The following is a 27563-nucleotide window of genomic DNA, read 5'->3' as shown; positions in this document are numbered from 1 at the left end:
CTTTGGAATAGACAGGTTACCAGGTTTATGCCGTACACGTGTACGGATAGGGCCGGTTCGCCCATCACTTGCATACAGATAGCACCTACTGTCATCACTGAAGATAATAGAACGCCATTCCCCTTTTCGGTCGAATCTTTTAAGACACCAGAGTAGCCAATGGTAGCCTGGCCACAGGCACGCGCAATCGTAATCCTTTTGCAAACAGACGGTTCCCATTTTGTACCGTACCCAGGGGTAAATACCCTCTAGGACGATGCCTCCATTCCTGTATGAACATCAGACTAACTCAGGGTTGGGCAGAGTGTGGGTTGGTTGTCGATTGGGTCAGGATAAAAGTCGAAGCTCTACACTATAATAGCAATCAATGACAGGAAATGGAGGTATAACACGAATGAGAAACAATCATAGGGGGTAAGATGGATTTATTAACAAATATCCCCGATCAAATCACACGAAAATAATTGAATAAAAAAATAATAACTTGTAACAAATGAACTCAAAGTAATAAAATAAATCGAAATCAGAAACGTTAAATGAGTGATAATACAAATTTGACATTTAAAGAAAAACAAGTTCAATAAAGAACATATATAAAAATCAAGACTGAGTATCTTCTCATAGTCCAATGTTTATGTTGTATGGCAACAAGTGTATGCAAACACTGCCATGTGGTGTTTCGGTATGGAGTTTCACACTATCGCATCCCAACGATACGGTTTCAAAATTAAGTTACTCCCGAGAATCATCAAACTATTTCCGTAAAATCAAAGTTACATCATGTGAAAAATTACGACGGAAAGAAAAAATACTTAAGACGCACCGGACGCTATGTAAGGTATGCAAAATACTAGGGGCAAATCCTACACTATATTTACAATAATTCAAATAATCAAACTAAACATATATATACATCGGATATCGAGTAAAGTCTTAAATGCTACACTGCTTCTAATGTGAATCCCGGTTCACTACAAAAGATCTAGACAGAACTAGATAAACCAACAATACATCAGCACTCGGGCTGTTCCCTTTAAAAACAACGAGACAAGGTATACAATCACAAAATAATAAGGTAAAACCATCCTGTAAGAGAAAAACATATAAATAATCCTTGATGTCATGAAGAAAGCAATGGGCAACATTGCCTCCTTCTGCTGCGTTTGAGCGCTCAACAGCGCGGTCATCCGTCATGTACTTCCGGGTAGATTACGAGCTGTAAAGAAATATTGAACTCCACTACGCTAAAGATTGGATTTTGTCTCCCGTGGCCGCCGCAAGGAAATACTGTCTCTTTCACACATGCCGATAACACAGGCCAGGAATTAGCTTGCCATGAGATAACGCCCATCATCAACTACACGGAAACTCCCGTATATTAATTTCTTCTTAGCATGCATGGGCCATTTAACAACATCAGACTCAATAGTCTGGAATTAACACTGTCCATTCTGATCACAATATACTCAGAAGACGCTAAGCAGGCACACACATCTGCATAATTTCTCTCTATCTTGTCAAGCATACAATCGGCCTGCACCAATACATTATAATTAAGCATGCAATTATTATCTCATCATTCCTCATGAATCCTACTGGCCTTTCCACATAACGAGACGCTATTCGAGTCCTTGGCAGACCATCAGGCAAACAGAATCCAACTTAACTTCAAAGATCTTAATTCAACAACGACGTTCTGCAGCTCCTTCTGGCAGCTTCTGTAAAACCATGCATCATGCAAAATAGCTATACCTGTCTCTCTGAATAACCGAAATAAAATAAATTGATACGTGTTTGACGTAATATAGAAGTGAACCTGTCGATCTAGCCCTTCTAGCCTATATTTAAGGAAAACTCGGAATATCCTACGCTAAGTACTATATTTACAACAATAACTGATCCTATCAATCCCTCATTTTCCCAAACATCTAATCATAAATCAAAATGAAAATAAAATAAACATGCATTAATCTCGTATCCGAATCTACCATAGTGACAAAATTAAACAAATACATGCCGTCAGGCTTACTTTAAATGAAACTGAAAATTCTATCTACACTGCCCTAGTACCTTAACATAACTTACATATCATGCCATATATAATACGTGCATCTTACTTTATGATGACTCTCGGGATACCAGGATAGCAGCTTACATCCCCACTAATTTTGGGATCTACACCATGTTAATCACATCCTTAACATGTGGGAATGCGCTTCCTTCCTCTGCAGGTGCATCCATCATCTTGCTGGAAAACAATTCACTGGAACACAGAAGACTATAGTTGATAATCTCTTCGCTGCTTAATGCTGCGAGCCGAAATACCCTTTCTTTTACCAGATCAGCTAACACACTGATTCACATATATATATAACACACTTCACTAAAAGGGTAAAATTACAGTTTTAAAAAAGCAGCCCACGGTTCGGCACGGAAGTTCCACGCGAATACGCGCCCGTCGCGAAATAGTGAAACACTGGCACGTTTCTACCACACTTGTTATTCAGCGGTCACTACACCGTCTTTATCGATTAAAAATAAACTTTGTCAAAATTGTACTACTTCATTTACACAAGTACAGTAAATATTACGACTGCACAATTAGAAGTATCAATGAGTACCAGTTACTATTTCTGGAATAACGCCACGTTAATTACAATCACCAGTCACAGAGTTAGTACAACCGTACTGCTCAAACTTTTGCTACAGAGTCGAGTTAATACATCCGTACTGCTCAAATTTCAACTACAGAGTGACGCTCTCCAGAGCTTGGGTTACTGAGGAGGCTTCGGTGACGCTAATAATGTTGGGGTTCCCGGGTATCTGAACCAACCACCAATCAGAGAGTTCGTCATGTATGATGATACAATACTTATTGTGATATATTTATAAAACACAGCTCAAACATTAGCAAATCTCTTCCACCAATTTCTATAATACATTTCCAAATATATCTAACTTCAGAAACTGTGGAAAATCGATTGTCTACAGAAACTGACTTTATCCACAGAGCGTGTTGGTCATCCTGGAATTAACATTTGGCGCGGTGTAGCCTCCAGGTTTGCCAAATCCTTAAGTTCCCATTGGCTGAAATATCTTGCTTGGTCAGCATGTAATACATGTGTCGATCCTTGCCAGCGCGTGGGTACGCTTACTTTCTCACGGTCATGCGGAAATATGAAGCAACATCCAGCAACTTACAGTCTTGCTCAACATCCGGTATTAACTGTCTTGGGATACGAAACTTTAACATATTGGACTGTAACTTTTATTAATAAATTTCACATCTATGGTCAAATAATATTCCAATTATTATTATGGGCCGGTCGGATACGGCTCATCTTGTCCTTGGTGATACAGAAGGTGCAATATGTGACCAGATTTCGTTCCTGGATGATGTTCGGTCGGCCATCACTACTTGCACAATGCGTCGATCTTGACGTGCGTCTGTAGTTCGCGGACGTCCAGAGCCTGGTCTACGGGTGTGGGAATGTTCCACAGACCACAACATGTGCAGCAATCCGTCGATACGTCCATCCACCTTCCTTCGGCCCAAAATGCGACCCCATTCAAATGGCTGCAGTATTTGTCAGAGGGCACGGTTGTATCCTAGAACAAATGTTGCAAACACTGTTCACCTCTAACCTCAGCACAGTTACTGCCTGCAGAGTGCACACGGACAGGCCTCCTGAGTGCCAACTGATTCCCGATGTCCGTGACAAATGAATCACTAACACAACAACTCCCCAGTATGCCTTGATGTCACTGAACACAGTCCTTGAGGATGTTGCATGCGTTTTTCGGCAGTGTGTTAGAACTCGTACTAATGTATTGTATGTTGGGGTAACTCGATGTGCACATCAGGAAATAATATTTCCATAAAGCAATACACTAAGTTACGATCACACTGCATACAAGGTGTTCTCAAACTTGTGGGAACTAATCAGAGGGTAGGCAATACACCCCAAAACAATACAGAAAGTCCCTGTGAACATATGCCTTACATTCGATCATTTCCGAGCGACGCCTATATTAATTACTAGCTGGAATAGGGGCTAGTTCGGATTTAGGATTTTGTAGCCAGACACGGCATTAGGACATTGCAGCACTTCGCCAACAACTGGAATAAGGTTGCTATCGAATTCGTGCTATATCTGAGTGTCCGATAATCAATGGGGTGGTGTGTCCAGGCGTGTATTCAGGCATTTTGAGTACTTCTTGTATTAGATAGCAGTAGGCCTACCCCTGCTGGTACACAATCATGGTGACAACTAATTGGCATGGGTTGTACTGTACTTCTCGTACAAGTTGGAAAGTCTGTAACTCGTGATAGACCGTGAGGCATATCTTCATAGGGACTTCTTGTGTTGGTTTGCAGTGTGCTATCCACCCCCAATTTTATTACGTCCACATGTTTGGGAACAGCCTGTATGCAAGTCTAATTCGGGAAATGAAAACAAGTATTTCTACAATGTTTTCGTTCATTGGCTTCTTTTATTTGTTTTAAAGCTTCGATGAAATACTAACATTATCTGTAGAGTAGTTTGTGAGGTATAAGTTGATATTGTACTAAAAATTAAAGTGCTAGGAATTGGGAAAAGTTAAATCAATATGGATGCTCACAGAAGCAAACCGAAATAGAAAGGAAATGATTACCGCTAGACAACCATTAGCGTTTTGAAAATACTACCAATGTACAGGGAGAATCCTTTTCTATAAATCAGTGGAAATTACAGCATTCTGTGTATTCGTTTCGAAAAAGCAGAGGTTTCAACAGAAGCTTGTGAAAAGTGGAGTGACATATGCCTTTACAATCTGCTTTGTGTCGCATCGACTCAGATAGGTCTTATGGTGACAATGGGATAGGAAAAGGCTAAGAGTGGGAAGAGAGGGAACGTGGTCTTTATTGAAGTACAGCCCCGGCATTTGTCTGGTGTGAAAAAGGAAAACCGTGGAGAACCATCTTCAGGGCTGCCGAGAGTAGGGTTCGAACCCACTATCTGCTGCAGGCTGATAGCTACGTAACCGAAATCGCATAACCACTTGCTCGGTAAAATTGGAGTAGTATTTATGTAGGCGTACAATTCTATGAATCAGTAAAAGTTAAATAAATGATTCGTGGAATATATGGTAACTTAATTAGGAAATTAAAATTAGTTTGTGGAAGAAAAGTAAAAGTAACAACATTTTCAATTTTCAACGCTCCAACTTTCCTTAAGTATGAACAAACGTACGACTTTATATGTGTGAAATTATTCGGTAACGAACCAATTATTATCAATTATTAATGGAATATATACATACATTCTTGTCATTTTGAAAATAACTTGTAATGCGTCCTGTTAATAACAATAAGCACATCATCATGCATTCAGGAATAAAACATGAAAACATGCTCGAATGCACCATTTGTACAGACACTGACAATTTCAAGACATTGTATTATGAGACAGCGAAATTCAGTATTTCTAATTGAACAATCCCAAATCGCATGAGATGATAAAGCTAATATGCAGTGAAACATATTATACAGCGTTTTTTATGAACAAGCTCACATTACCTGTTCCTTCTCTTCCTGGCTTCGAGGCCATAATGTCGCGGTGAGTTGCAGCTCCCCAAGGTACTCTGGCTTGCCGGGATCCCGTAACGACAGCGTCACTTCCGTCAACCTGTTGCAGAGAAAACAGGACACGATAATGACGAGCATGATGTTGGTAATAATTATAATAATAATAATTGTACCGGGCGGTACACCTCCATGCCTTTAATTCAAACATTGCGCCAGTTGAAACTCCTCTACTGGAGAAAGCCTGAACTTTAACAACCACATTAATTCTAAGGTTTCTCGGAAGATGTCTCTACTGTAAATTTTGAAGTGTTCTGAACTATGTCTGTTTCGATGTGTATTTGTTTGCTCTGTAGTAAGAAGTGTGAACATTCTCTTCTAGATGGCACTACTTAAGAACTACAATTATGCACCCTAGTGCGAAGTGAAGGAACTTTTTTTTTGAAGAAATTTGGTATTCATAAGTTTGTTCTTTGTTAAATTTCTTTCCGTCATTTTTTTGGGTTGGCAGTATAACCCTTCTCTTTCCGCCAGTTTTGAATTTGACCAATGAGGAATTTCTGTAATTAATTTTCCACCAATAAGGTGTTTCCTTCTCGCCTGGTGTATTAGTTTTTGCTGTTGTCCAATAAAATTTTGTGGGCGGGTGGTAATCATTCATGAAACGTCTCGAATTTTCCACGAGGGTTTATAAACTGCTGATTTTTTGGTCTCGGGGCCACTTCAGTAACATCTCTCCTAGTGTGATTATGTAGCAGGGGGCGGGAAGCGCCTCTTTCTTCGGGCAGCAGTTCATCCATAATGTAATGGCCTTTTAATAACTTCATTTCTCGCTAGCTCAGCAGTTTAACCCTCGGGGCAGGTTCGAAACTTTTCTCATGTAACCTATCTTTAAAATGTAATAGACATTTGGTAAATTTTGGCTCTTTAACTATAAATTGGGATAGAGAGTGCCTAACCCTCTTGAGCTCCCACTCCTATTGTTTTGAGGTGACTTTGTTTTCACAACCGTTTCTTCCTTTATTAATGTAATTAAGTCTTCTTATACAAGTCACCTCTTTAGTATGGGATTAGCCCTTGCACAAGCGGCCTAGTGCCAAATAGGTTTTAAAATGTATTAGGAGTGCAAGTTACGCCTCCATTCAACTCAGAATTTTGGGCCATGTAATTGACCTGTTTCTTTACCGAATCGGCCTCAGTAGGTTGGGTATCCTTACCCCTGTTCTTGTGTGCCTGGAGGGCAGATTGAAGGTGGAGTTTGGTGTGGCCTTTGAATAGGCTTGAAATTTGAGAGCGGGTTTGCTCTTTCTTAAAAGTGGATTTTCTGTGTGCCTTGAGGAGGCTTTTCTGGGTAATTGGGAGCAAGTGCTCCTTGGCATGACTGGGGTTTTCTACCCCTTTGTTGAACCTTGTATATGGATAAAGTTGGGCTCATTGCTCAAGGATTATGAGTCTGGGGCTCGAAGCCCAAATCTAGTAACAAACTGTAATTGTACCTTCTTAATTTGTTGATATGGTACTGAGTGCCTGTTGTACTTGTTATTTCTTGATCTTGAAAAGAAAAAATAACCTTTGTTAAAGTTTAAATTAACTTTAATTTCGTAAGTTGAGACCTATTCCACCCAGCACCTTCTTTCACCTCTGCCGGTCCACCAAAACTCCGTAACAGTAAATAAACACAAGAAATTATATTAATAACAATCTACTGCTACTGTCCGGCCGTGTCATCAGCCCTGGTGAGAAGAAACGTATTCGCTCTTCATTTCCTAGAAGATCAAATTGTCCAAACTATAGTGGAAGGAACCTCTCCACCCTATAGAGTATACCTATGTATTGCAACTCGGTCTCAAACATTCTCGGAACTCGAGGCAATGGCAGTGTCAGCTAAAGGCGTAAGGTATGCTGACACCTTACGAGTCGCCAAGGAGCCCCCTCCGTCATCGAACAGTTCTCGGCCACCACCTCGCCAATCCTTTCCCACACGCAAGTGTTATGCATGTGGACCAACTGAACACCTTAGGAATAAGTGTCCCTTGGTCAAATCGAGCGGAACTAGGAACGGAGCTTGTCCGTCTCAAGGTTGCTTCAAGTGCGGGTCATTTTCCCATCTTGCTAAGAATTGCTATTCAAGTAACAGCACACCGTCTTGTTCAACTTGTGGTGCTACCTCCACGAATCCAACTGATAGGAAGTAACTAGCGTCTTTGGCTGAGTCACAATATTCACCTTCCAAAAGATGAGCCCCTGTCAGATTAGGCAACGAATTTTCCAAGGATAAAACTTCATCTAATTTATCATTAGAAGGCTCTAGGGAATGCCTCAGAATTGCAGCAGGGACCCTAGGATTCGTGCCATCTCTGAAAACTGAAGTAAATAACGAACCAGTCACGGCTCTATTAGACTCAGGAAGCGTGAGTTCCATTATTTCCGAAGAGTGGTATTCCAAATTTAAAGCTTGTTGTAAATTTCCGGACTATTGGGTCTCCTCTATGAAATGCGTTTCGGCAAACTCGTCACCATTGGAAACTTTAGGTTTTCTTTTTGTAAAAATTCGCATTTCGAAATTTACCTGGAAAGTGAATTGTTTACAGCTAAACAACTGTCCTGCCCTGTAATATTGGGGGCCGATTTTATGTCTAATACAGGTCTTGTGCTCGACATTCAGAGCAAGTCGAGCACTTTCAAGTTTACTGTTAACTGTAATATTCCCCTTTTGAACTGTAATTCTGTGTCATTTTCATATATTTCGCCTACCCAGAGTGAGATGTCGTTAGATCTTAGGCATATGCCTGAGGATCAGGCTGAAAGTATTAGAAAGTTGTCTCAGTCTTTCCCTGACGTTCTTTCAGGTACCCTTGGCGACACGGACCTTATTGGATATAAGATTGAATTAACTGATTCTATTCCAGTTATGTTTCCTCTTTACAGACTATCGCCACCTAGAATGAAGGCTCTTAAGGAAATCATCGATCAAATGTTAAGGGATGGTATCATTCGATCTTCCAAGTCGGCTTATTCATCGCCCATTTTTCTTGTACCGAAACCTGAAGATGGTTTCAGGTCTGTGATTGATTACAGGGCTTTGAACGGTAAGGTGGTGTTACAATCTGTGCCCCTTCCTGATGTTCATTTTTGTTTTTCATGGTCTCGCAACGCTAAGTTCTGTACCATCTTAGACCTTAACCAGGCATATAATCAAATTTCTCTAGCGGAAGAATCCAAACAGCTAACGGTTTTCGCCACTAATTGGAATCTGTATGAGTACAACTGTGTGCGTTTCGTGATCCCCATGGGTGCAGCTGTTCTTATTAGACTGCTAGATATGGTCTTCTCTGACATCAAATTCGAATATCCGTATCATTACCTCGATGATATCGTTGTGTTTTCAGAGATCTTCGAAGAGACATCATCTGAAGGAAGTCCTCAATTGCCGTCGGAAGGCTGGGTGACCGTTAAATTATCTACGGTAGCTTTTGCTAAGCCTTATACGTCGTTCTTAGAGCATATTGTGTCGCCCGATGGTGTTTCCATAGACCATTCCAAAACACACGCTATCCGTGATTTCAAGCCTCCCAAGGACATCAAAGGAATTCCTAGATTCACAGCCATGGTGAATTTCTTCAGGAACTTTATTCCTAACTTCGGTAACAGGGCGGCACCCCTGAACCAACTGCGTAGGAAAGGTGTCAAATTTGAACGCGTGCCGTCACAGCAAGCCGCGTTTGAAGACCACAAATTAGCTCTTTGTAACGCCCCTGTATATGCTATGCTTGATTTCTCTAAGAAATTCATTGTCAAAACTGATGCCTCTTCATCTGCTGTTGCTGCTGTCTTTCAGGAAACGGAACTCGGAAGACGGCCCATCGCCTATGCGTCTAACTTTATCGGCTCAAAAAGCCAATAATTCTATCTATCAACAATCAATCAATCAATCAATCAATCAATCAATCAATCAATCAATCAATCAATCAATTAATCAATCAATCAATCAATCAATCAATCAATCAATCAATCAATCAATCAATCAATCAATCAATCAATCAATCAATCAATCAATCAATCAATCAATCAATCAATCAATCAATCAATCAATCAATCAATCAATCAATCAATCAATCAATCAATCAATCAATCAATCAATCAATCAATCAATCAATCAATCAATCAATCAATCAATCAATCAATCAATCAATCAATCAATCAATCAATCAATCAATCAATCAATCAATCAATCAATACCGATCTGCATTTAGGGCAGTCGCCCAGGTGGCAGATTCCCTATCTGTTGCTTTCCTAGCCTTTTCCGAAATGATTTCAGAGAAATTGGAAATTTATTGAACATCTCCCTTGGTAAGTTATTCCAATCCCTAACTCCCCTTCCTATAAATGAATATTTGCCCCAGTTTGTCCTCTTGAATTCCAACTTTATCTTCATATTGTGACCTTTCCTACTTTTATAAACGCCATTCAAACTTATTCGTCTACTAATGTCATCCCACGCCATCTCTCCGCTGACAGCTCGGAACATACCACTTAGTGGACCTGCTCTTCTTCTTTCTCTCAATTCTTCCCAACCCAAACATTGCAACATTTTTGTAACGCTACTCTTTTGTCGGAAATCACCCAGAACAAATCGAGCTGCTTTTCTTTGGATCTTTTCCAGTTCTTGAATCAGGTAATCCTGGTGAGGGTCCCATACACTGGAACCATACTCTAGTTGGGGTCTTACCAGAGACTTATATACCCTCTCCTTTACATCCTTACTACAACCCCTAAACACCCTCATAACCATGTGCAGAGATCTGTACCCTTTATTTACAATCCCTTCATGTGATTACCCCAATGAAGATCTTTCCTTATATTAACACCTAGATACTTACAATGATCCCCAAAAGGAACTTTCACCCCATCAACGCAGTAATTAAAACTGAGAGGACTTTTTCTATTTGTGAAACTCACAACCTGACTTTTAACCCCATTTATCAACATACCATTGCCTGCTGTCCATCTCACAGCATTTTCGAGTTCACGTTGCAGTTGCTCACAATCTTGTAACTTATTTATCACTCTATAGAGAATAACATCATCCGCAAAAATCCTTACCTCCGATTCCACTCCTTTACTCATATCATTTATATATATAAGAAAACATAAAGGTCCGATAATACTGCCTTGAGGAATTCCCCTCTTAATTATTACAGGGTCAGATAAAGCTTCACCTACTCTAATTCTCTGAGATCTATTTTCTAGAAAATAGCAACCCATTCAGTCACTCTTTTGTCTAGTCCAATTGCACTCATTTTTTGCCAGTAGTCTCCCATGATCCACCCTATCAAATACTTTGTCTACTCCAATTGCACTCATTTTTTGCCAGTAGTCTCCCATGATCCACCCTATCAAATGCTTTAGACAGGTCAATCGCGATACAGTCCATCTGACCTCCAGAATCCAAGATATCTGCTATATCCTGCTGGAATCCTACAAGTTGAGCTTCAGTGAAATAACCTTTTCTAAAACAGAATTGCCTTCTATCGAACCAGTTATTAATTTCACAAACATGTCTAATATAATCAGAAAGAATGCCTTCCCAAAGCTTACATACAATGCATGTCAAACTTACTGGCCTGTAATTTTCAGCTTTATGTCTATCACCCTTTCCTTTATACACAGGGCCTACTATAGCAACTCTCCATTCATCTGGTATAGCTCCTCCGACCAAACATTAATCAAATAAGTACTTCAGATATGGTACTATATCCCAACCCATTGTCTTTAGTATATCCCCAGAAATCTGATCAATTCCAGCCGCTTTTCTAGTTTTCAACTTTTGTATCTTATTGTAAATGTCATTGTTATCATGCGTAAATTTTATTACTTCTTTGGCCTTAGTCTCCTCCTCTATCTTGACATTATCCTTGTAACCAACAATCTTTACATACTGCTGACTAAATACTTCTACCTTTTGAAGATCCTCACATACACACTCCCCTTGTTCATTAATTATTCCTGGAATGTCCTTCTTGGAACCTGTTTCTGCCTTAAAATACCTATACATACCCTTCCATTTTTCACTAAAATTCGTATGACTGCCAATTATGCTTGCCATCATGTTATCCTTAGCTGCCTTCTTTGCTAGATTCAATTTTCTAGTAAGTTCCTTCAATTTCTCCTAACTTCCACAGCCATTTCTAACTCTATTTCTTCCAGTCTGCACCTCCTTCTTAGTCTCTTTATTTCTCTATTATAATAAGGTGGGTCTTTACCATTCCTTACCACCCTTAATGGTACAAACCTGTTTTCGCATTCCTCAACAATTTCTTTAAACCCATCCCAGAGTCTGTTTAAATTTTTATTTACCGTTTTCCACCGATCATAGTTACTTTTTAGAAACTGCCTCATGCCTGCTTTATCAGCCATATGGTACTGCCTAACAGTCCTACTTTTAAGACCTTCCTTTTGGCAGTCTTGTTTGCTCTGGAGATGTTAAGCCCTTTTCTGGAACATGTCAAATTAGAATTAGAGACCGGCAACCAAGCCTTTAGTTGGGTTTTAACTAGGCCTCGTCGTATCAGGATTTCAGCATTTCAATTTGATGTACGGCATATTAGGGGATCAGAAAGTGTAGTTGCTGATGGACTCAGCCGTATGTTTTCTAGTGGTGTTGAGACCAGTGATCAGGAAGATAGGTCTTCTCTTCCCACCAAGGGCGCCCATGCCTGGGGCAAGGGAGGACGTGGTCCCGCCTAACTCTCGGGGAAAGGAAAAATCTGATGTATTCAGGTGTTTTTCTTTCAAGAAAATGATTGAAAAGTAGGAATTACGTAGAAGTGGTAGGAGACGCCGTGGTTGGTATTCTACCGTGGAGTACAAGCCGCCATTCATCTTCCAAAATATTAAAAATACTACATACCCCCCAGGCCTAGGCCCCCTATAAACAATCCTACCGGGCGAGTTGGCCGTGCGGTTAGGAGCGCGGAGCTGTGAGCTCGCATTTGGGAGATAGTGGGTTCGAACTCCACTGCCGGCAGCCCTGAAGATGGTTTTCCGCGGTTTCCCATTTTCACACCAGCAAATGCTGGGGTTTTACCTTAATGAAGGCCACGGCCGCTTCCTTCCCATTCCCAGGCCTTTCCTGTCCCATCGTCGTCATAAGACCTATCTGTGTCGGTGCGACGTAAAGCAACTGGCAACGCCCATGCTTCCCACGCCCATACCTTCTGGTATTAATGCTATTTTGACGGATGCCCCTATGCTATTCCGTGATATTGAGAAATATCAACGAGAAGAACCAGTGCTGGCTCCCATTATAGAAACCCTTTCTTCTGGGGAACATGTTGTCTCTGATGTGTTGAGGAACGGGGTTTTGTGTTGCCCTTCAAGGCATGATCGGAAGATGAAAGTTGTGGTTCCAGGCGTTCATGTGCCAATGATCTTCAAATACCATCATGAGACCCCGTTAAGGTGGCATCTAGGCATCTTCAAAATAAGAGAAACATCAGAGAGATGTTTATTTGGAAGAGTATGAACGGTGGAATCAAAGAAATGGTTACAACTTGTAAATCTTGCTTCCTTAGTAAGCCCACCCTGTCTACTAAGCTAGGACTATTGTCATCGCACCAGGCATCCCGCCCCATGGATCGGTTATACTGTACATAGATTACGTTGGACCCTTCCCCCAATCAAAGACGAACGGAATAAATTCATTCTTTTATGCGTAGACGGCTTAAGTAGATTTTCATGGTTGTTTCAAACTAAGCTACCGCTCAGTCTACTATTTCTTGTCTTAATACTATCTTTGCTTCTTTTGGCCCTGTCAATATATAGTTTCTGATAATGCAAAGGCTTTCACATCTAACTTATTCCGAAAATTCTGTTTTGACCCGTCTATTTCACATGTAGTTACTGTTGCTTATTACCCTCAACCATCTCTGGCTGAGGGGGTCAATCGTAATCTTCGATCGGCGTTGATTGCTTTTTATCATGAATATCATTCCATGTTGGATACTTCGTTGCATTGGTTATCTTCTGCCTTAAATTCGGAAGTTCATGCGTCACACAAGTTCACCCCTGCCTCTCCCAATACGCCGCTGTCCAATCTATGGTCAATTAATGACATATTGCCAGAGACAATACATCCCGAAAATATTAGAGATCTATGGAAGAATGCTAAGAGTAACCTTAAAGCTTCTCATGAAAATGTTAGTGAGAGATATGATAGTGGACGGAGGCCCACCAATTTAAAGGTTGGAGATCGAGTTATGGTTAAGAATTTCGTTCCTGCAGGCAAGTTTGCCCCCAGATTTCATGGGCCATGTATTATTTTGGACTTCTTAACTCCTGTTATTTTTCTGGTCAGCAACCCAGCCACCGAGAGGATATTTAGGGTTCACCTTTCTAAAATCGAACCCTTTTTGCTTTTGTTTTTCAGTATGGGCCGCTAAGTTATGACAGCAAGGAATAAGTTATATTTCTTTCGGTTGCACTTAAGTAAATATATTGTTTTTAATCAGGTTGTAAGTTATATGGGGAGGCCTTCTGCCCCACCCATATCCATTTAAGAGCATTATTTTAATTATGTACTTAACCCTGTACAACCTTCCTCTCTAGTAAGGTTTACTTTATTCCGTCACCTGGCAGCCATTACCTTATCCCCAGCCTCCAACATCAAACATCAAATCACACACTCATCCTCTATGCAACCCGCCTCATCTGAATCCTCAGCGAAGAAAAATGCACAACTCTCTCTCTACCAAAACAATCTCTGTCGCCAAGTAAATTACCGTTTCAGTGCCCTCTCTGACATCGGCAGCCTAGTTGTAACATCTGGCGATCGATGCTGGCATGGGGTAAGGACCCACTCTGTTCTGGCCCAGTCTGCTTCAGAACGGCGTGCTGGAGCTCCATCATTTCCGGCGAGGACTGAGGTGCAGTAATTCAACCGCCTATCCATCTTGGAGCAGTATATCTATATCTGTTATGCGGCGACCATCACCATGGCTAACTCTCTCATGGTAGCGGGAGAGGTGTATCTGAGGGTACTTGGGGGTCCGAAGGACGCCACCCTGGTATGGGCGCCGACGGCCGATCTTGCCGTCAAACTTGAACTTTGTATCTCAGACTTCTACGATTTCAGGAAGACTTCAAGATTGGTTTTGACTTAATTTTGTCTTCTAAAGGAACTTTTTCAAGAAAAAGTTTCAAAAAATTTTTCCTAACAAACATTTTTTTAAATTTTTCAGCACGAGGAGATACTTTAAGGGGGGAGGTCTGTACCGCGAGGGTACACCCGCCCCGTTCATTCAAATGAAATGCCTTGAAAAACGTCATCTTCAACATAAATTTGCAACAACTTGTGCAAGAAGTTTGGACTCTTCCTCACAGATCTCTACAAAAAACTGTATGTTATGCCCTCTAGTGTGAAGAGGAACGATTAGGACTACATAGTACCTTTTCGGGCAACCTTGTCTTCTTGATCGTCCAGTTTACTGAGTGTGTGCTAATAGTGGAGGCGGGGGTGTCTCGCCCTTAATCGAGCTGTACAGCACAGTAAGGTAATGGCAGCCAATTAATAACTAGGTGATTCATCTGAAAGCTGGCTCGAGGGAAAGGTTTCCTGTCTTTAATTATGTAGCCTTTAATTTCCAATCTTCAATAATGTAAACTTCATCTTCAAATGCAAATTTCAAACAAGCCTAAAAGTACTTAGCTTGAATTCGGGAATAGAGAGTGTGACACCCTCTCGAGCTCCCTATCAACTTGTATATGAGATGACAATATTTTTGTAACCGTTTTCTATCTGTAGCCTTGTAAATAAATTTTTCTCCATCTAGTCACCTCAGTAGAATAGGATTAGCCTCTGTAACTTCGGGCCAGAAGCCCAAATAGGGTTTTAATCTTGTGTGCAAATTTCAAGGAGTGCAAATGTCTCCCTCCGCATCATTTTGATATTTGGGCCAGTAACTTTAAACACTGTTTTTTTTATCTTCCCCAAGGCCCGGTAGAATGAGTATTTGATACTCCTGTAAAAATTCTTTGTGTTAAGTGGTTAGACTGTTGAGAGTTAAGACAGTGAATTCTGTTTGAATTGTTAAATGTAGCTTGTGCCTCGTGAGGCCTGGAAAATGTAAATTTCAGTGAGCAAAGATGCTCTGGTTGTTTAAAGTTGCCTTGATAAGGCAGTAACGGTATAAGGTTCAGAGTTCAGTCTTCTAGACAATTCATAGAGCATAGATGCTCTTTCTATTCTTGTAGAGGGGTTAATATAATCTGTAAATGAAATTAGGAGACCTGTCTCCTTGACTCTTGAGTGTATGGAGCAATTATTGTGCTCAAATAACATTTGTAAAATTGGGACCTTTAATTTCAGATTATTAATTAGCAAATTTTGTTGATTTTCTGATTTCCCCTACTTTGTATTTAAACTATTGTACCTGAAAACTTGTTCTGTCGCTGAGCAACGCGTTTTGTTGAAATTTAGCTAAAAACAGCAGAAAAGGAATATAACTCTGATTTTAAATCTTTTAATTAATCCCTTGATTGTAGTAGTTAGACACATTCATGCCTGCACCTTCTTTCATCTCTGTCCACCACGGAATCTCCGGAATAATAATAATAATAATTGTACCGGAAGGTACACCTCAACCCCGCACAGTTAAGAAAAGAGCATTAAGGAAATCTATCTATCGGACAAACGTGAAACTGCTAATATATAAAAGTTGGGATATTAATCAGAAGGTGTCACTACTGAATAACTGAGAAGATTGTTATTTTAAAGTTTCCTAAACACTGGATTTCTTTTTCTTTGTTTTGGTGTACATCAAGAAGGTTGAACCCTTTTCCATAGATGTCTCTACAAAAACTGAGGCCATTCACTCTGGTGTAAGGTGGAGGAATGAGTGATTTAAAGAAGTTTTGTTTTTATATGTTTTCTCAACTAAATTAACTTTCATTTATTTTAATATTTCATTGTTTGCAACACTTCCTTCTCATCCCGCCAGCTTTTGAGTCTGACCAATCAGATATTTTCTGTATTTATTTTTCAACCAATAATAGGCTTCTTGTAACTTTTTATTCTGCCAATAAAAATGAGAGGGTGTGTCCGGATTTAGTACAGACCCTTCTCGAACCCTCCCCTCGGGTATATAAGCTGCGGCTTTTTCGAGCTACTTGTCTTATTGATCGTCGAAGTTCTGAGTGTGTGTGTTAAGACAGGAGGCGGGGTGCCTCATTCTTCGACAGGCAGAACATCAGCCCAGGTAATGGCCACCAGTTTTCTATGTAGCTATCTCCGCAAACTTACCCGAGTGGAAGGTCCTAATCTTCAACTATGTAACTATCTGTTTTCTAAAATGTAAACTTCTTCTTACTAATGTAAAACTGTATAAAGATTTGAACTGTAAATTGGGGACAGCGAGTGCGTTACCCTCGATTCCCCATTCTATTTATCTTGAGGTGACTACGATTTTGTAACTTTTTCTCTTCCTGTAAAGCATTAATTAACCTTCCTTCTAGTCACCTCAGTAGCTTGGGATTAGCCTCCGCATCATCGGGCCGCGAGCCCAAGTAGCGTTTTATACTTGATTTTCTTGGAGCGCAAGTGCACGCCTCCATACACTTTGAGTTTTGGTCAGTAATTGAACCTGTTCTTCTTTGCCACGAAGGCACAGTAGTTTGGGTAATGTATACCCCTGTGTACAAAAAATGTAAATTGTAGGTTGGGCCTAGAGAGGCCAGAAGTGTAAGTTGCCTTGAGTAGGCTGTAAGAAATTGGGAGCAGAGCCTCCTAGGTTGAAGCTGGAGAGCATGTAAGCTCTTTTCTGAGATTGCTGTAACATTGAGGTGTGACTCTGGAAGGCTGTAAATTGTAACGGTTGGAGCGAAGTGCTCTGTCTTGGGAGATTTCTCTCCTTGTCTATCTAAACGCTACGTTTGCGGTGTTGTAAACTTGTAATTTGGAGCTTGAAGCTCAGAAATTGTAAATTTCATGTATCTGCATTGCTTTTTACCTGTAACCTTGTTATTTCACTAAGTGAAAAGTTTTGTTAAGTTTGAGATTTGAAAAGAAATATAACCTTTATTTAACGTTTTAGTTTAATTTTTGATATCGTAGATAGACCCATTCAAGCCCACACCTTCTTTTACCTCTCTCTGTTCCGCGGGAACTCCGTAACAACAACAACAATAATAATAATAATAATAATAATAATAATAATAATAATAATAATAATAATAATAATAATAATAATAATAATAATAATAATAATAATAATAATAATAATAATAATACCTTCTTAATGAAGATACAATAAAATGTAGGAAAATGCCTTCCAATAATCATTAGTGGTGATGAATGGGGACCAGGACAATTACAATTAAATCGCAGTTGCCGTCTATAGTCAACTGAGAGGATGTAAGGTAACATAGTTTTACAGTGGGTCGTTCTACTTAGTCTCTGTTCAATTTTTAAAAATTTTTGCTGGAACTGTAATCGGGAAAAGTTTGACGTCCGGTTTTTTGCATGTTCTTGACGTTGCACGACAACTGGACACTCAAAAAGTGAGTTTTGTGACATAACTTTGAGTTAAGACGTCATGGAAGCTCCTTTCGAGGCATGTATGACGCAGAGTTAGTCTAAAACGACATTACATTATTCGTCTCGTTTGAATGTGGGTAGGAATTATGAGTAAAAGTATTTGTTCCTGTCCTCGTTTAAATTATTAGATCCCTTTATCACGGCCTGTTATTATTTGAACGGCATTTTTATACACCCGGTATATTCTTTGTTTTGATTACCATAGAACATGCAGTTTCTTTGTTGGTTTAGTTCTTCTTCCGTATGTACTTTTTGGATTTATTCTGATTTATTTGCTCAATACTTTTTAAAGGTACCGAGAGACGAGGATTTTGAAGGATATGTCTTCTGTGTCGAAAGCGCCTAAGTGTAGTTATCTTTGTAAATGATGACATTTAGCTGTGTTCCATTTAACAGTAGTTAACGTAGGCGCTTCGTGCTGTGAAGAAGCAGGGATTATCAGAGAGACTCTTAGAGCACCGAGAATTCCCAGCTTCTCTATCGAACGCTCTTAAAGCGGATGGTTTACTTACTTGCCCAGCTCGAACTTGGTGAGGTCCAGATAGGCCGAGCCCATGAAGTCATCCTGGAGGCCCCAGTCGTAATCGAACACCTGAAAATATTAATAATAATAGTAATAATAGCAACAATACTAATACTACTACTACTACTAATAATAATATAATCTACTCGGATATTATAAAGAGAGAAATTTTGATAATATGACGACAAATCTCAGGAACTATCCAACCTATTTCAGGAGTTCTTTGATCATTAGGAATCTTATTTATTCTAATTATATGTTACATACATTGTGTTAGCTTATCAGCGGAACAGCCAGTTTAAAAAATAGAGGAAATAGGAAAAAATGGCTATGTAGGGTCCTTAAAAGTGAGTAAGCTACCTTTACTGTTAGACGCATTGAAAATGGAGCCTGCAAGATTAACTTGGTATTCAAGTTTTTTAAGTTCACATGAATTTTCTTGCTAACTGTAACAGTTTTCCAGATAAAATTACCTCCCTGTTCTGGCGCATGATTTATCCGATAAAAGCCAAAATAACAGGGTACTTGGAGCATACCGCCCGGACGGCTCACATGTCGAGCGTGGTACAGCTGAGATTACTGTGAAATAGTTATTGGTCTCCATTAGCGTTGCAAGTTCATATATCGCTATCGCTCAGTGAGAGAAGCTTTCTGAAGGTGAAAGGCTGTGGGCTATGAAAACAAAAATGTTGAGGAAACCAAAGGAAATATACGTTTCGGAACCTTGAAGATTACACTGATAATTGATGTGGAGGATGAGCAGAGAGAAGAAACGTGACAGCGAGGTTAGTCAGATGTAAGTTGTTATCTGACTGTTGGAACGTTCTAATCCTATTTCTAATTGCGACTTCAAATGTGGACGGATCTGCCCACTATTAACGTAATAAAGTAATTCAGCATTGTTTCAGGTAACTTTTGCTGCTCTACAGTAGGTAAATATAAAATATTCGAACAGACTACAAAAAGCATCCATACGACCAAATAATAAAAGCCCTCCTCCAGAAACTTCACATTCACATCATCGCCTAGCTATTGAAAATAAACGTTAGGATCAGTGCTTAAAACCTCAAGCTGCAAACTCCTCCGGCACGGAGATGTGATAAGATAACGCATGCAATATTCTGCAATAACAGTTCATTGCATTTCTCAGAGAGATTCCCTCTCCAAACACTTGTGAGCTACAGACAACAACAGCAAAAGAAGTAACAAAGCTCACCGAGCTAGGACGAGAAATATAAAACTTGTGGAAACTGAACTCTATAACCTTCCTTCTAATAGTTTTATCATGTTTGTCAAGATTCTGCACAGTTTGTTAGCCACACGCACGCACTTATAATAGAGCTTCAAAAGACTATTCTCCTGAGTAACTGTCACATTATGAGGAAGTTTCTATTTACGAGTCCTTCTCCTCATCAGACATCTTCCTAACATGATGACCCAGTAATAGCGAGAGACAACAGATTAAAAGCGAATCAAGCCATAGTCCAAGTGTATATACGCATAAAATAATGTATTTTACTTGTGGAATTATCTGATAATTATGAACTTGTGATTGGTTAGGCCACGCAGCGGCCGAGTCAGTCCAGGAACGGTACCTTTTCAGGCTTCGTTCGAAGCACAGCAGATATGGTGGCCTACCCGCTGGGGGACATATCGTTTATTGAACATGACGGGGTATGGTTGGTCGATAAATAGACCAACGATATGTGACTGTAGCAACACTACTAGACCTAAGCAGCGCCTTTGACACAGTTAGTACTGAGTTAATACTGCTGAAACTCCGTAGTCTCAACTTTAATGGGATATCTCTTAAAGTTGTTAGCTCCTACTTTACTGGCCATCGGCAACGAGTATCAGTGGGAACAACGTACTCAGGACGGCATACCAAGTCAATAGGTGTCCAGCAGGGGTCGGTTTTGGGCCCAATTTTATTTGTCGTTAGTGTGAACGACATATGGGACGCATTGAAATATAGCAAGTACCATATCAATGCAGATGATCTTCAGATTTATTATCACTCATATCCACAAGACATAGATGTAGCCATTGGCACAGTGAATTTTAACTTACGACGAATGACTATGCCAAAAACAACAGCTTGTTAATAGATCCTAACAAAACTCAGACTATTACATAACCTTAACTTGTTAAAAAGTAGACATGCACCCCCAATTATTTTAAATAATACTGTCGTGCCCTATTGTACGTCAGTAAGAAACTTAGGTGTTATAATGACTGAGACACTAAATTGGACTGAACAAGTGACAAATACATGCCGTAAAGCGCAGAAATCCCTTTTTCCTCTCAAACGCTACTCTACTATATTTCCAAAACATCTTAAAATACAACTGGTAAAATCCCTAACCTTACCAGTTCTAGACTACTGCGACACTGTACTTACAGACATATCTCAAGACAGTAACAAGATGCTCGAACGGAGTTTAAACACCTGTATTCGATTTATATTTAAGCTGCGATATGATTCTCATATTTCACCTTATTATAGGGAGTTGTCAAGGCTTCGTGTTCATGAGCGTCGCAGTCTCCACATGTTGTCCCTTCTGCATGGAGTTCTAAACTCAGGTGTACCGAATTATCTTTCATCAAACTTCAATTACCTCTCCTCCTATCATAACCACGATACACGATCTGGCTCCTGTTTAACAATATCTCTCACTCACTCCAGGACTTACAACCGCTCCTTTGTAGTCACTGTGGAATACTCTCCCTGCTATCATTAGGGATTTACGCTCTCGTAGGAGATTTAAGATGCAGTGATCTCTCCAGATTTTTTCATCAGCCGGGTGGCAGAAATGAGTAGCCGGGCGGAGAATTGTACTTAAAAATCAATATGATAAAATCTCAGTGTATCCCTCCTCAGGGCATTAACAATAATATCAGACAGGTAAACATTAACTGCAAAATTAAACTATTTCTGTGTTATCACGAACAAGACATAAGAGTATTTTAACTAGTGTTCTACTGCTCGTCCATAACCCCGGGCTTATCACTCGGTTGCTGTGGAGTGCCATACGGGTTCGTAACGAGCGATTGTGTCTCATTCCACTCACACTCGATACTACGCTACAGTCAAGCTAAATATATAAACTGCCGGGCGAGTTGGCCGTGCGGTTAGGACCGCGCGTCTGTGAGCTTGCATCCGGGAGATAGTAGGTTCGAATCCCACTGTCGGCAGCCCTGAAGATGGTTTTCCGTGGTTTCCCATTTTCACACCAGGCAAATCCTGGGGCTGTACCTTAATTAAGGCCACGGCCGCTTCCTTCCAACTCCTAGGCTTCTCCTATCCCATCGTCGCCATAAGACCTATCTGTGTCGGTGCGACGTAAAGCCACTAGAAAAAAAATATATAAACTCTGATGTAATTGATGCAATTTTGCTGTCAATAATGAAGATTATTAAATAAATAATTTTACACTATTTACGTTTTAATTTGGACCACCCAACGACTCAGGTATGTATTAATATTATGTAAGTAGCATATGTCTAGGTTTTGTTAGCCGGGCGGTGTGTAAAAACGGCTGGGCGGTTCGCCCGTTAAAAAGGTCCTAGGGAGAACACAGATGGATTGCCGAAATCACTTGCTGAATACTTCTAGCTGACTTGTTCGATGTGGGTAGTGTGAATGAGTGCGTGAATGAGTTTATTTTCCTAAAAATTAGAAATGTATTTGCTAGTTATAGGTTTTTACTGTGTTTCCTTCTTTTATTATTACTAGTGTTAGTTTTAAAATTATTATCATGTTCATTTATATTGTCATGTTGAACATTCTATAATTACTTCTTTTATTACTATCTCCATATTTGCTAGTGGTACAATATTATTTTAACAAATTTGTTGTATTAAAAATGGTATGTATTTTAATTATTTTAAATGTTGTGGTTGAGTGTAAGAGAGGGCCTTGAGCCCTAACTTCGCCACGAATAAAGACGAATTACTTACTTACTTACTTACTTACTTACATAACAGACGGAAAACTAGAATGTAGAAGAGGGCCGGGTAAAAGAAGAATGCCCTGGTTGACAAACCTGAGAGAATTGTGAGAGTAAAATTCGGGACAACTCTTCAAAACTGCGTTCGACAAGCCAAAGACAGCCATGATGATGGTCAACATTCGGAATGTACAGGAAAAGAAGGAATTTTCATAGTTAGAAGGTCGCTGAAACTGCTGTTATGAGCGCGACTTAGACTTTATTGTTTGACCCTCAGTACAATTATCTTTAGGTGATGACGTTCTCCTCCACGAATGAAGAACATCCGAACATCTAATATGATGACTGCGGCTGTAAAGATTGAAGGAAAAATAACCAGTTGACCTAAATTTTCAGAACTCTCATCTTGTCTTATATATTTCTGAGTGGATAATCTTGAATTGTAGTATACTCTGGCACACGTTGGACATTCTTAGGATTAAGTTTATTTCAATGATTCTATGATTTTTTTTACCCACATCACATATTTTGTATTTATTTGTCACGAGTCTCAACAGAGTTCTCTTCCACATTCAATAGACACTATGCATGAACTGAATGAATGAATGAATGAATGAATGAATGAATGAATGAATGATTCATTAATTAATTAATTGTTTAATGCATGCATAAACGAATAAACCCTTCTCTCCCAGTCACGGATAATCACCAGCAGGGGAGAAGGCATTCATAATTTAATGAGTCGATGAATGAATGCATGGATTAATTTATGAATGAATGCATGAAATGATGAATTAAATGCACTCGGCCTATAGCTACGAAACACCAGCAGCTGAGGACGAAACATTCCATCTTTTGGAGCCTGAACCATTACATGCAATTGAACAATTAATTACGTTAGGGAGTACTAACAACAACGACGGTACAATGATAATACTCACGGTACTAATCACCACATTGACAGATTCCTGACTAACAGATTCGTAGCTCAAACATCTATCTATCTATCTATCTATCTATCTATCTATCTATCTATCTATCTATCTATCTATCTATCTATCTATCTATCTATCTATCTATCTATCTATCTATCTATCTATCTATCTATCTATCTATCTATCTATCTATCTATCCGTAGTCTGCATTACAGGATCCTGCAACTTTCTTTCGTACACATTTCTAAGTACAGTTAATAACGTACTGAGATTACTAGACTTATATCATTCTTTTCTTGTCATCCTGATAATTCTATAGCCATTCTCATCCTCACTTAGCATATGTCGTTCATTGTGTTGGGTACTCATTCCGAAGGCTGGTTTGATCCTCCTAGTTCTGCCAACAGCTGCAATGATAGCCTAAGCATCACTGAAGAGACATACTAGGGAAATGAGGAGTGAGGTAGTTTCCCGTTGCTTTCCCCAGTAAGCCAGAAGTTATTATTACATATCAGTCTGCCAAGTTCCCTGGAATGGAAGCACCAACCGACTCCATGAGCGATATTTTCACATCATTCGTAACAGGGTCTGGACCATTAAAAAATTTCCTTCTAACCGCTAGAGTTTCTTTACAGGCTCTCGTGAAATTGTTCTCTATGTTCACTACAGAGAAGGCACCTTACTCTATCCTTCCTCCTAATCCATCCCTTATTTTTATAAATTTCCATCATCCACCAGATATTTTTTGTCTGGCGCTTTTTTTAATAAATCATTTTTATTGTACACTTACACATAAATTTACAATATACACATAAGCACTTCGCAAGGGACATGATGTATTGAAAAAGAAACGTGATATCGTTATCTATCATCGTTAGCACTTTTCTTGCACCTCAGTGTCCTGTGCTTACCTCTTACGCTCATGCACTCACATCAACATGCATTACTGAACATAATACATTCAGTTCACTAAGGAAGCCACGATCTTCACTGTAACACTGCGCGTCGCTGACACACCGCTTTCTAGCACCTTTGTGACAGGGATTAAATAAAGAAACTATAACACACACGAGATATCCGTGGACAGTTTAGACACGGCTGAGACAACAAACCTGAAAGTATCACAGTATACTTTGGAGGTCTTTTATGAGTAGACTGGCGGCGGGACTACCACAAATTGCTATTTTCCGTTCACATTCTTGTAAGTAGCTTCTGAAGGAAGTCAGGGATACCTTATCGTTGGTTTGAGTGTAAAAGAGAGACCCCATACTAAGCCAAGTCAGAGCATCTTCTAATGTCCAAAGTCAATACTGCACGATACACGTCGTTCGGGTTTCTAGATCCCGTCAACTTGTTGAACGCTACTCTGAGCCAATGCCAAATGTCCTTGACGGCTCCAAAACTAGTCAGTCTATGAAACTGAGTGTCAATTACCGAGCATTTCTTGCATAGCGGCGATTGTGTCATCCTGTGGCGGAATTTCGTTTCTTCTGTCAGAAGTAACTCGTTTATAACCTTATAGCTAGCTACTTTCCATTCTAAGGGGATGCAAGACATTTGGAAAGTTATCCAAATATTAGTCCAATTGTAACTGGGGTATTTGACCATAATGTATGGAAGATGATCATGCTTCTGTAGCAATTTATTACAAAGTAGTTTAGCAGTGAGGCTATTGTGGTCAGGCAGTTGCAAGCTGTGCAAAGCCTGCAGAAACGATTTAAAACAAGACGAGCGAAGGTAATGATTACTTGCCACAAGGGGGAAAACTGGACTGCTCTAGCGTGGTCGAAAGACGAATACTGCACCATTTCTCTGATCAGGAGAGCTTTGCATTTTTCGGAGACTGCTATGAGGCCTAATTCCCCTTGGTCAATTGGTTTCCTCAGTTGTGGCCTGACTATACGAAAAGGATATCCTCTCCATAAATAATATCCGACACAAAGTTCTATCCGTTGGGCAATTCTTTCAGGCATCGGTCAAATTTGTGCAGTGTACCATATTTTTGACAGGGCAAACAAGTTGATATGCTATACTTTTTGTATTATATTGAGGTTCCTGCTGATGTGCATCGATAGGGTGGAGCGCACCTTTTCAGTAATATTATTCCAGTTTAAATCGACTATTTCTTCAATATTTGTGGTAAAGATGATCCCTAGTAATTTAACACGCTCTTTGGTTGGTACTTCGGCTAACGTTACTGCCTGCGGCCATATACACCAAGAGGAAGACGTTCCTATTTCTGATATGCTACAAGGGCGTTGGAGGCCATTTCGTACGTAAATATTATTCCTGTTAGCTGCTGAGCGACTTCAGGGGTCCGAAGATGAATAATGACGTCATCTTCAGAGGCTCTAATGGTAAACAGATTATTTGGATTAGGTATTGAGTTAAGGACGTGGTGAATAGCACGTACGAATTGTTCTGTAGTCAAGGAATATAAGATCATAGACAAGGGGCATCTTTGTCGTACTGTCGTCTGAATAGGAATCGGACGAGAAAAGAAACCATTCAGTAGAATTATAGAGTGGGCGGATTGATAAACATTATGTATGATGTTACAGAGAACGTCGGGAAAACACATATGTCTTAGAACTCCCAGCAAGTATCCGTGATGTACTCGATCGAAAGCTTTCTGAAAGTCCAGAATTAAAATGGCACGAGCCATATCTGTATTCCTTGCGTAAAATAGCACCGTGTTCCTAATGTCTTGAAGATTGTGTGTTATTTTTCTTGTTGGAATACCACACGTGTGACCTTGTTTGATGACTCTTCCCATGAAATGCATTATACGACTGGCAAGAATTTTCATAAATATCTTATAATCAACGCTGAGCAATGTTATTGGAGGGAAGACTGATATTGTTTTTGGCATTTTAACTTTGGGTATGAGTATTATTATTATTATTATGAAGGCTCTGAAGGAGATCACAGATCAGATGTTAAAAGATGGTATAATTCGGCCCTCTAAGTCTGCATATTCTTCGCCTGTTTTCTTAGTTCCGAAACCCCAAGGTGGCTTCAGGCCTGTGATTGACTATAGAGCTTTAAATCGGAAGGTGGTGTTACAATCTATGCCCTTTCCAGAGCTTCACTCTTGTTTCTCGTGGTTTCGGAAAGCTAAATTCTTCACCATCTTAGACCTCAATCAGGCGTATAATCAGATCCCTCTAGCTGAAGAATCTAAACATCTGACAGCTTTTGCTACGGATTGGAACTTGTATGAATACAACCGCGTGCCTTTCGGGCTCCCTACGGGAGCAGCTGTGCTTACGCGACTGCTAGACAGGGTCTTCTCCGACATCAAATTTGAGTATCTATACCATTATCTTGATGATGTCGTCGTATTTTCTGAGACCGTTGAAGAACATCTAGATCATCTGAAAGAGGTCCTGAGTCGCCTTCATAAGGCTGGGTTAACGGTGAATTTGCCCAAGGTTGCTTTCGCTAAACCTTCCATGTCATTTCTAGGGGATATTGTGTCGCCCGATGGTGTCACTGTAGATCATTCTAGAACACAGGCCATCCGTCATTTCAAATCTCCCAAGCACGTCAAAGGAATTGCCAGATTTATTGGCATGTTGAATTTCTTCAGGAAATTTATTATTAACTTCGCTAAAATAGCGGCGCCCTTGAACTTACTCCGTAGGAAAGGCGTCAAATTTGAGTGGGGACCTTCTCAACAAGCCGCATTCGAAGACCTGAAATTAGCGCTGTGTAATGCCGCTGTTCTTGCCATGCCTGATATCTCGAAGAAATTTATCGTCCAAACCGACGCGTCGTCGTCGGCGGTGGCTGCAGTCCTTCTTCAAGAGACTGAACTAGGGAGGCAACCCATCGCCTATGCTTCTAGGACTTTATCGGCTCAAGAATCCAAGTATTCCATTTATTAACTTGAAGGTTTGGCAGTCTTGTTTGCACTAGAAAAGTTCCGCCTCTATCTGGAACATGTCAAGTTCGACTTGGAGACAGATAACCAAGCCTTAAATTGGGTCTTAGC

General features: G+C 40.0%; 1 protein-coding gene across 1 annotated transcript in view; it reads right to left on the bottom strand.

Annotated features, from left to right (window-relative positions):
* Window positions 1-27563, bottom strand: part of Mctp (multiple C2 domain and transmembrane region protein) — a 1410470-nt gene that overhangs the window by 655354 nt on the left and 727553 nt on the right. Inside the window, exons 6-7 of the mRNA XM_068227784.1 lie at window positions 18671-18750; window positions 5556-5669 (exon numbers count right to left, since the gene is read on the bottom strand). Of these exons, the coding sequence (XP_068083885.1) occupies window positions 5556-5669; window positions 18671-18750 (194 nt within the window). The remainder of the gene's footprint in view (window positions 1-5555; window positions 5670-18670; window positions 18751-27563) is intronic.

The sequence above is a fragment of the Anabrus simplex genome, chromosome 5 (assembly GCF_040414725.1).
Source record: "Anabrus simplex isolate iqAnaSimp1 chromosome 5, ASM4041472v1, whole genome shotgun sequence".
NCBI classification, from domain to species: Eukaryota; Metazoa; Arthropoda; class Insecta; order Orthoptera; family Tettigoniidae; genus Anabrus; species Anabrus simplex.
The sequence above is the reverse complement of the archived record's forward strand: the minus strand, read 5'-3'. Positions and strand labels throughout refer to the sequence as shown.